Source organism: Macaca mulatta, chromosome 14 (assembly GCF_049350105.2).
Source record: "Macaca mulatta isolate MMU2019108-1 chromosome 14, T2T-MMU8v2.0, whole genome shotgun sequence".
NCBI lineage: Eukaryota > Metazoa > Chordata > Mammalia > Primates > Cercopithecidae > Macaca > Macaca mulatta.
In genome coordinates, this window is record NC_133419.1 from 46,915,572 (window position 1) to 46,926,993 (window position 11,422).

The 11,422-nt window shown below is 41.0% G+C and overlaps 1 protein-coding gene across 3 annotated transcripts in view; it reads left to right on the forward strand.

Annotated features, from left to right (window-relative positions):
- The window catches only part of TSG101 (tumor susceptibility 101), a 51,496-nt gene extending 40,264 nt beyond the window's left edge, over positions 1-11,232 (forward strand). For 2 of the 3 annotated variants that reach the window (XM_077960367.1, XM_015114617.3), the window contains 3 exons: positions 7,495-7,697; positions 9,663-9,902; positions 10,899-11,232. In XM_077960367.1, the coding sequence (XP_077816493.1) occupies positions 7,495-7,697; positions 9,663-9,902; positions 10,899-10,988 (533 nt within the window). In that variant the 3' untranslated portion in view covers positions 10,989-11,232. 3 annotated transcript variants of the gene reach the window in all.
- Positions 11,233-11,422: the final 190 nt, after the last annotated feature.

Sequence of the window (11,422 nt, forward strand, 5' to 3'; positions counted from 1 at the left end):
GGACAGAAAACCAAACACCGCATGTTCTCACTCATAGGTGGGAATTGAACGATGAGAACACTTGGACACAGGATGGGCAACATCACACACCGGGGCCTGTTTTGGGGTGAGGGGAAGTGGGAAGGATAGCATTAGGAGATATATCTAATGTAAATGATGAGTTAGTGGATGCAGCACACCAACATGGCACATTTATACATATGTAACAAACCTGCACGTTGTGCACATGTACCCTAGAACTTAAAAGTATAATAATAATTTTTTAAAAAAGGAAATTAAGAGAAAGAAAAAGTTTAATTCTTAATGAGAGAGAAACTAGACATCATTGAGAGGACAGTCAAAATCAAAAGCTGTTTTTTAAGAGAAACAGAAAAACACCTAATAAAATTGAGTTGCTTTTAGTAAAATTGCTCAAGACAAAATGAAATCATGAATAAATAATGAAAGAGAATATTAGACTTTTTAATCCTCCAAATGCAAGTCTTATTTAATATTTGTAAAAAAAAAAATTGACCTGAATTATGTGTAACTTTTTGGAAAGTTTAATCTGATATCAGAATCATTAAAATACAATTCCATTGTAAAGTTGTACAGAAGGTTATAGAGATTATATTGTGATGCTAGAACTTGGAGTGAGACTACATCATTTGGCATTTGAGTTTAATGGTCATTCACAGTAATGCTGCCTGTTGTTTGGAGCTTAAAGACACTTGACCTGTTTGGGCTGTTGCCACTCAAAAGTTCATGACCACAGATGTCCACAGTGTCTTCCTCTGAAGAAACTCGAATCCTGAAATTTAAATTCTTTGTGGCAGATTAACTGGCTTATGACACCTTAAAAAGTTCAAGTGCTCATATAACACACCTGACTAAATCCCCTTTCCTACTGCAATATGTTCACTATGTTACCAGTTTGCAACTTGTGCTTCAATAATGGAATCTATTTTCGTTAACACTAGCTAAAGAAAAAAGCCGTGTGTTTTATGAATGACCTTACCTGCTTCCTGGATAATATCTTTAAGAATAACCTTCTGAGTCAGGCATGGTGGTGCATGCATATAGTCCTAACTACTTGGGAGGCTGAGGCAGGAGGATCGCCTGAGCGTAGGAGTTTAAGGCTGCAGTGCCTTTTGGCTGCACCTGTGAATAACTGCACTGCAGCCTGGGCAACATAGGGAGACCTCATCTCCAAAAAAAGAAGAATGATGTTCCGTAGAGATTACCTTTCACTTGAGGAGTACTCAGTTTTCAGGTTCTTCGTGGCATGCGACTTTTAAATTTTTAAATCTAAACATTCTTTTTTTTTTTTTTTTGAGCTGGAGTCTTGCTCTTTTGTCAGGCTGGAGTGCAGTGGCGTGATCTTGGCTCGCTGCAGCCTCCGCCTCCCAGGTTCCAGCGATTCTCCTGCCTCAGCCTCCCAAGTAGCTGGGACTATAGGTACGCGCCACCATCCCCAGCTAATTTTTGTATTTTTAGTAGAGATGGGGTTTCACCATGTTGGCCAGGATGGTCTCGATCTCTTGACCTCATGATCCACCCTCCTCGGCCTCCCATAGTGCTGGGATTACAGGCATGAGCCACCGTACTCGGCCCCCCACTATCCTTTTTGACTGTTGACTTTGGTTTTATCTTCCTTCCTAAATTTCTGTCCCTCTGCTTCCTTACTTTTTTTGCTTTTTGAATTCTATCTTTATCTTTTTTTTCACTTTTTAATGCTGTATATGGGCAGGGGACTCGAGAGACATTAGTGAGCACCTTGGTGAGCAAGCCTGGCTTTAAAGACTTGAGAAGAGCCTCTGGCACCAGAGCTCTGTCTTCCTCCAGTTCTCAACACGGTGTTGCTCTTCAGTCTTACCAGGATCTGAATCAAGAAAGTATTTTTAAATATCCCTGACTTCTCCCTGTATTGAGGCTGGCCCTGATCATGCTTTTTAGTGCCCCTCACCAAGTCTTCCAGTTGCACTCATCCAGCTCAGCTCTCAGATATGTTTTAATGAGACCCTGTATTCAGGGAAGTTGCATGGACACTGCAGTGAAGAGAATTGATAATAGGCCTATCAGTCTCACAATATCACCCCTCTACCTTTAACATTCCACTTAGCTGTAGAGTCCATCTGTTTGTCCATCTGCTGAAATGAGAAAAGAAAAACTCATGTACTGATTTAAAACAAACCAAAGAAAGAAAAAACAAAAATCCCACCTTTCTAGCTGAACAAAAATGTGCAGTTAATAGTTGGCCCTTGAAAATAAAGTAGTGCATGTGGAACTGAGCCTGTTTGTATATCTGGTAGCTCTTTTCTTGCTCTGTTTTTCCTTAACCAGTTTTCCGCCTAACATTTTCTTCTGTGATGATTATATTGCCTAGCAAGCACACCCGTGGTTGTGAAAATAGTATAGCAAAAAAGAAAAATCCCCAGTTATTGATGTACTAGGTTTGTGTATGTCTTTTAAACAGTTCTAGTTTCACCTTACACAGAATAATCAGGAAAAGTGTAAAAATTCAAAGTGAAATAAAAATTTTATCAGTTGAAAACAAAAAATACCTGAACACAAAAGAAAAAAAAAATTAAGATCTGCCAAAAGCTTCCTGCCTGATACTATAATATTGAAGATGAGATGGGCAACATGTAGCAATGGAAAAGGAGGATGTATGCTCACTGAAGCATGAGCTGGGCCATCACTCCTGTTACAAACCAGGTATTATAGCAGATTCCTATACTTTGAGGTTTTTTGTTTCTTTCGTTTTTGTTTTTTTGCAATAGCAAATAGGTGGGATGCCAGGCACAGTGGCTCATGCCTGTAATCCCAGCACTCCAGGAGGCTGAGGCAGGAGGATAGCTTGAGCCTGGAATTTGAGACCAGCCTGAGCAACATTGAGAGACTACCTCTCTACTAGAAAAAGCATTTTAATGGTTACAGCAAAGATCTCATGTTTATTCTTCCTTGTGTTAAGGTGTTTTAGTAGTTTTCTCAAACTGTATTGCAGTTTACATTTTTTCTCATCCTTCGAATTTGTTGTGAGAGACCAAAATTATAAATCAGTTTTCCCCTCCCTGGCAAAAATGGAAACCAAAGCAAGTCCAAGAGATTGAATTATGGGAATTATGGTAGTATTCTATGCTAAAGAATTTGGATGTTCCCTTGGGGACAGAAATATTTAAAGAATTTAACTGCCGAAGGGGCTTAGCACTGAATTATGGTGGCTGGTTGGGCAAAATTGTTTGAATAAAGTGAAGCAGTGATAGTGTTGATGATGCAAGATTTTCTTCTCAGTCTGCAAGCCAGGGACCTCTGACCAGCGACACCCTGCCTGGGCCTCCCTCAACCATGCTTCCTGCTGCAGGAGACAGCCCTCCCACTCGGCCCACTTGGGCCGAGTCTGGCTTACCACTGGTTCCCAAGTTCTTGTCCTGTGCCCAGAAAGAATGAGGATGCACTGACAATCAAAGCGTGAGCAAGACAGGGAGTTTTATTGAGTGATGAAATAGCTTTCAGTGGAAAGGAGACACGGGGGTGGTTCCCCTACCCAAAGGTGGGAAAGTTCCCAGAGTCCTGGGGCTTCTTAGGGGCTCTTAGGAAATCAGGGTAGGCCATAGGTAGTATTGGAAAAGGTAACATTTGATTGGTTAAAAGGCATTATTTAGAAGGAATCAATGGGAAAGGGTGAGCAAACAGGAATAGAAGTTCTCACTCTATGTCAGGGGTTTCATCCAGAACCTACAGTCCAATCTTTCAGCCTTTCGGCTGTTTTTGGCTTGAAGGTGGTGTTTCACCGGGGACCCACCCCATCTGCCCAGGCATTTGGCTGCCTCCTGTCACTGTTACTGAAATCCATAATTTTATTTATTTTTTATATTTTATTTTGAGATGGTGTCTTGCTTTGTCGCCCAGGCTGGAGTACAATGGCGCAATCTCAGCTCACTTCTACTTCCGCCTCCTGGGTTCAAGTGATTCTCCTGCCTCAGCCTCCTGAGTAGCTGGGATTATAGGCGTGTGCCACGCCCAGCTAATTTTTGTATTTTTAGTAGAAACATGGTTTCACCATGTTGGTCAGGCTGGTCTCGAACTGTGATCCGCCTGCTTCGGCTTCCCAAAGTGCTGGGATTACAGGCTTGAGCCACTGCACCTGGCCTTGGAAATCCATAATTTTAAATATTTTACTCTAGTAATGACTTTTCAGCACTCTTTCCAACCACATGCCTTCAAAGCAGTAGAGTTTTAGCAGTTCACTTTTCTGATTTTCAGGTAGTAGAGATACTGATGAGTTCTTTCATTTGGTTTAATACCACCTTACTATTTATTTTTGAGCACTTGTATATTTATAAACAATTTTAATAATTACCTTCTTCTACATTCCAGCAGAAGGCAAGAGAAGGAAAGTTTCCAAAAAAGCACATCCTAAGGACTTCTAACCATCTGAGCCTTTTCTGTAGGACTCCTAGAAGATAACCAATTCTGTTGATTTCAGGAAATCATTCAGCAACAGTTTGCCACCCTTAACATTTAGGATTTAGGCTGCATAATAAGGATTATAGAGTCCTTTCCTTCAGAAAATAGGTTTTTAAACTAATAAGTGTAGTGATAACTGTTAAGAGAGAGCAGATTCTAGTTGTTGTGCTGATATTTTGGGAATTATTGTTAATGGAGGAAAGATCATTGGCAAAGATTAGCTTTCACCATAATTTAATGGTAGAGAGAAGATGGGATCTGATATTTGAGAGCATTAAACTTTTTTGTTAGTTTAGAATGGCTTAGACAGAGTTTGTTGACAGAGTTTGTTGATGGTTTTGGTAAAAAGCAGGATCATCTAACAGGTAATTAGAAGACCCAGGTAATTCACAAGGCTTTCAGGAAGTTTGCTTTTCATAGGTTGTGTTTAGCTTAATTTAAATGTAGCTGATGTGGATCTTAAGTTTAAGAATGAGATGGGGATAAGGCCACGCTCAGTGGCTCATGCCTATAATCCCAGCACTTTGGGAGGATGAAGCAGGCAGATCACTTGAGGTCAGGAGTTTGAGACCAGCCTGGCCAACATGGCGAAACCCCATCTCTACCAAAAATAGAAAAATTAGCTAGGTGTGGTGGTGCATGCCTATATTGCAGCTACTTGGGAGGCTGAGGCAGGAGAATCACTTGAACCTGGGAGGCAGAGGTTGCAGTGAGCCCAAATTGTGCCACTGTACTCCAGCCTGGGCAACAGAGCAAGACTCCGTCTCAAAAAAAAAAAAAAAAAGAAAAAGAAAAGAGATTGGAATGGTAGTGACAAGGCCAGCAAGTAGAAGTTTACAGTAGCAACAAAACATCTAGTTGAAAAACAAGATCACAGATGAATTTCAGCAGTGTTTCCTAACTTTTTTTTTTTTTTTCATTGTCACCCTCCTAGGAAGACTTTTTAGACTTTTTTCCCCTAACAATTCCCACCCCCGACAAATGTTGATTATACTGTGTATCTGTTTAGGTACTGTATGGATATCTCTGCTTTATACATAAGAACAAGACTTTTTTTTTCCACCTCAAACCAATTTTTGCCCAGTTGTTGGGGGATATCACTTCTATTGAGAATGTGCATGAATTAGAGAGTGATGTTGGCTAAGACTGGAGTTGACCTCAGAGGATGTAAACACACTAGAGAGAATAGGGCTTCAAAGATGACCCACGGTTTGGGGCTGGTAAGAGAAGTGAATAAATGGGCCTTAACTTAGCTAAGAGCCTTACCCAGAGAATAAGAACAAAAGCATAATCGTAAAAGCAGTTGTTGGACTTAGACTCATTGGAATTAGAGAAGTAGGTACAAGCTTAAAAGCATCTGGTCCTTCGGAAGGATCTGGAAGAAAGCAAGCTGTCTTGCTGAGAAAGGGAAGTTTATACTTGTGAACAGTGAGGAATCAGGCATGTAAATAAAGGGGTTAGGATTCTTGTTCCAAAAGAAGTGGGAGAAACGAGAGTCGGAGGCACCCATTAATGGTTTCAGTCTTCTTTGGAGATGTGTTAAAGGTTTTTGCCTTTGTGGGAAGATGCTAAAGAGAACTTCAGGAGTTAAGAAGGAATTAAGGCCAGGCTCAGTGGCTCAAACCTATGATCCCAGCACTTTGGGAGGCCAGGCAGGTGGATCATTTGAGGTCAGAAGTTTGAGACCAGCCTGGCCAACATGGTGAAACCCCATCTCTACTAAAAATACAAAAATTAGCCGGGCATTGTGATGTGTAATGTGTGCCTGAAATCCCAGCTACTCGGGAGGCTGAGGCAGGAGAGTTGCTTGAACCCAGGAGGTAGAGGTTGCAGTGAGCCGAGATCATGTCACTGTACTCCAGCCTGGGTGACAGAGTGAGACACCATCTCAAAAAAAAGGCAATTAAGGTTAAATATACTTATGTCCTCACATAGTATTTTATAATCAAACATAATTAAGTCAAAATGCCATTTACACTTTTGCTGATTTAGGACAATAACTGAAGAACACTGATAGTCATAAAGAATACCCAACCTTTGGCCGGGCGCGGTGGCTCAAGCCTGTAATCCCAGCACTTTGGGAGGCCGAGACGGGCGGATCATGAGGTCAGGAGATCGAGACCATCCTGGCTAACACGGTGAAACCCTGTCTCTACTAAAAAATACAAAAAACTAGCCGGGCGAAGTGGCGGGTGCCTGTAGTCCCAGCTACTTGGGAGGCTGAGGCAGGAGAATGGCGTGTACCCGGGAGGCGGAGCTTGCAGTGAGCTGAGATCCGGCCACTGCACTCCAGCCTGGGCGACAGAGCATGACTCCGTCTCAAAAAAAAAAAAAAAAAAGAATACCCAACCTTTATATTAAAAAGGAGACCTTTTTGAAGAAAATATCCAGGGGATGTTTATTTGATCTGAAATATGCATGGAAATTATATAATACACTGATTAGGAAGGGACATTTGGAAGAGAATAATCTGGGAATAAACACTTTATCAGCTGTTGAATTTTTGGATGTCATTCTTTTTTGTTTATCCATTCTGTCCTGTTGGTAAAGGGTGAAGGAGTGAAAGTCTTACAGAGGGGAGCCTTATTAAACTGTACATTCGTTTAGGGAAACTGCCCATTCTCAGTCCTCACTGGCTGCTACAATGGGCACCTGTCTCCTTCAGCTTAGCAATGAAGCCTGATATTGGACTTTGCCTGCATCAAATGTTTTTCCTTGGTGGAAATTATCGTGCCATTTGTTGGTGATTTAGGAATAATTGCAATTGGTAGGGATATAGCCTCTGTCTCATTGAGAAAATAGCTAATTGTTTGGGCTATGAATAGGGAAACTGGGTTTAACATGGATTAATAGTAATCTCTTTCAGGGCAAGTATTTCTGAATCAACTCAGATTTTTTACATTGTTTCTGATGAAACGTAATTTTTTTCTTTCCTCACATTTTGAAAGTGTCGGTTCATATTGCCCTCTTTTCTGAAGGTTCCTGTGAGACGAATAGAAGGAACTTGGGAAGTAAGCAAGTGTTTTTTGCCTCTGTTTCCTGCAGGTCCCAGTAGGGATGGCACAATCAGCGAGGACACCATCCGAGCCTCTCTCATCTCAGCGGTCAGTGACAAACTGAGATGGCGGATGAAGGAGGAAATGGATCGTGCCCAGGCAGAGCTCAATGCCTTGAAACGAACAGAAGAAGACCTGAAAAAGGGTCACCAAAAACTGGAAGAGATGGTTACCCGTTTAGATCAAGAAGTAGTAAGTGACTCATTAAAGACTTAAAAGTTTTGGATTGAATTGTAGCCATGGCAAAGTGTTCTATATGTATCCTGGATGTTGTGGGCATAATAGGAGTTCAGAAAATTATAGGCATCTTTAGACATGTGAATGTAATTTTTTATAGCTTTGTTTACAGTGGAGCCTATGTCTGGTATTTGGTCTTTGATTGGGAGGGGAATAATATTTAGACCATTTTGTTTGCACCTTGTATCAGTCCATTTTCATGTTGCTGACACATCCGAGACTGGGGAGAAAAAGAGGTTTAATTGGACTTACAGTTCCACATGGCTGGGGAGGCCTCAGAATCATGGTGGGAGGGAAAAGGCATTTCTTTTTTTTTTTTTTTTTTTTTTTGAGAGAGTCTCACTCTTGCTCAGGCTGGAGTGAAGTGGTATGATCTTGGCTCACTGCAACCTCTACCCCCCAGGTTCAAGCGATTCTCCTGCCTCAGCCTCCTTATTTATTTAATCCCAGTAGCTGGGATTACAGGTGCCTGTCACCATGCCTGGCTAATTTTTGTATTTTTTAGTAGAGACGGGGTATCATCATGTTGGCCAGGCTCGTCGCGAACTCCTGATCTCAAGTGATCTGCCCACCTTGGCCTCCCAAAGTGTTGGGATTATAGGCATGAGCCACCACACCCAACCAAAAGGCACTTCTTACATGGTGGTGGCAAGAGGAAATGAGGAGGAAGCAAAAGTGGAAACCTCTGATAAACTCATCAGATCTTGTGAGATTTATTCACTATCATGAGAATAGCATAGGAAAGACCGGCTCCCATGATTCCATTACCGCCTCCGCCCCTTCACAGGTCCCTTTCTGTGAGATAAAATTCAAGTTGAGATTTAGGTGGGGACACAGCCAGACCATAACACACCTTTGCCCTAGGAAATGATGTTTTAACCCAACGGAGGACTGTTTGAGTGGTTGATGTTGCCAGTTACTAGGAAATAAGTTGAGAGCTCTAAGCCATGATAAAGATCTCTACATCCTAGGTGCAGACTTAAAAGGACAGTACTGTTTTATTGTTTCCAAAGGTTGTGTGAGCCATCTTTAAAAGTATGTTCGGGGAACTTTCACAAGAATCCAGAGATACTTGGTTGGCTAAAGAGCTACATATAAACATAGCATATGCAACCTTCAGCTCTTTAAGCTTTCTCATATTTATAACAGACAGCTGTGCCTTGGAGAGTCCATGTGTAAGTCAGCCCTGTGGCTTTGCTTAATGATGATAAAGTGGAGGCATCAGCATAATTGAAATGCCAATTTCATGCTCCATTTTCATCCCCATGAGGGAGAATTTATTCCAGTAAATGTGCCTTTTTGATGGAAGAGTCAAGAATTCTTAGAAGGTTGAGGGCGCTGTGGAAAGTGATTTGTATGTACCCATTAGCCTTACAAAGTGGTTCTAGATTATAAAATGAGCTTCGAAGTAGCCAATTTTTAGAATTCAGGAAAGTGACACCAATACAACTCAGAGCCTACAGCCATCACCTGCGTGTGATACTTTGTGATTAGAATACAGACATTTGGGCCTCTATGCATTGAATCCTCTTCATAGACGGGAAAGTTACTCTCCTATGGCAGATGCCTACTTGCTGAGAAGAAAAACCTCTTATGATTTTCTATGTAAAGGAACCTTCTGCTGGAAAGTATCTTGTCTGACGGCTTAGTTTGCAGGATCATTTGTCACTGACAAGTGACAAGCTTGTTACCGTCTCTGAAAGTGGTCAGCTCAGGATATCTCCATCATTACTGTATTTCACTCAGCATAGATCACATCTTTTCCTCTACCTTTGACCAGGGTGCTATCTGAAACATGATTCTCATCCATGAGTTATTTAAACATGGTTATTAGCCCACCTTTTTCTGTGAAGTGTTGTAGATGTCTGATAAGTGGATAATTATGTACAATTAATAATGCTTGGACTGTTCTGTTTTCAGGCCGAGGTTGATAAAAACATAGAACTTTTGAAAAAGAAGGATGAAGAACTCAGTTCTGCTCTGGAGAAAATGGAAAATCAGTCTGAAAACAATGATATCGATGAAGTTATCATTCCCACAGCTCCCTTATACAAACAGATCCTGAATTTGTATGCAGAAGAAAACGCTATTGAAGACACTATCTTTTACTTGGGAGAAGCCTTGAGAAGGGGAGTGATAGACCTGGATGTCTTCCTGAAGGTATGTCTTCATTTTACTTTCCAATATTTTTTAACTTGGGCTGTAGAGACCCTGACCTTGCAAACCACAAACCAAGAGAGTTTCTCTGTAGTGTGAATTAAGATTCTTTATCTTCCCAAAAGACAGCAAATGAGATGTAGGGTTTTGTGCCATCTTTTTACCTACAGAGTACTGAGGATTGATCTGAGCAGGGGAAGAAAAGTGGGCTGGTGGCTGCAGTTCTCTATCCACCAGGCAGCATTAAGATGAGTGTAATTCTGTGCCTGGGTGGATCAGGAGGCACGATCAGATTTCCATTGGTTCTTTGAGGTCATACCACCTGAGATCACTGATTGTGCCACCTCCATTTTTTATCTGTTAATTTTCTTAGAGTTATATAACTTTAGACCAGTTTTCCCACATCAGACAGCCCTTCAAGGTATCAGGCTGTCCTTTCAAGCCCTCTTGAATGAAAGTTGTCTCAAGCTTAATGCTGTTGTACAGAGGAAAATCTAGTAAGTGAAGTTTGGCTACTGCTGTCTCTTGGGTCATGGAGAACATGGTTTTAGGAATAATAGCAGCCACCCTTGGGATATTTGATCCAGCTGCAGCTGGAGCCAGGTCAGGTCATGTGCTGATCTTGCCTGTCTCCTCACTATGGGGGAATGGCCAAACTATGTGCCTCAGAAGTGGTATAACCACAAGAATGGCTGGATGTAAACCAGAGACCCAAGAGAGGACTCTTTCTGTACAATCTCTTGCTTGAGTGGCATGGCTTAGGAAAAGAAAGTGTAAGTCAAACTCCTGAGCCAGATCCTGCAATGTAATGCTTTCCCTGTTGAGTAAGCCTTTATAATATGAAGTTTAAAAGCCACATGTAATGAGGTATTCTTTCCAAAGGTTGACAGGTTGAGTTAGGGTTCTTAGATCCTATCTAGGTTACAAATTGTCTGATATTTTATGACTGGGCCTAAATCAAAGCCATTCTAAACTATTCAAATTTTTTTCCCCTCCCAGCATGTACGTCTTCTGTCCCGTAAACAGTTCCAGCTGAGGGCACTAATGCAAAAAGCAAGAAAGACTGCCGGTCTCAGTGACCTCTACTGACTTCTCTGATACCAGCTGGAAGTTGAGCTCTTCTTAAAGTATTCCTTTCTTCTCTTCCTTTCTCTTATCAGTAGGTGCCCAGAATAAGTTATTGCAGTTTATCATTCAAGTGTAAAATATTTTGAATCAATAATATATTTTCTGTTTTCTTTTGGTAAAGACTGGCTTTTATTAATGCACTTTCTATCCTCTGTAAACTTTTTGTGCTGAATGTTGGGACTGCTAAATAAAATTTGTTGCATAATTTTTCTCTCCTTTATTGAACTTTAGGAAAGATCCATGAAACCTTAATAAGCCCAACTTTTCATTTAGCAAAAAAAGCATAAAATCCATCTTAAGTTGAAATTAGTATTATTCTACAGCATATGAAGTGAATTAATATGGGGATATACCAAATAGAAATCTAAATTTTGAAATATTTGAAGTTAAAGGAT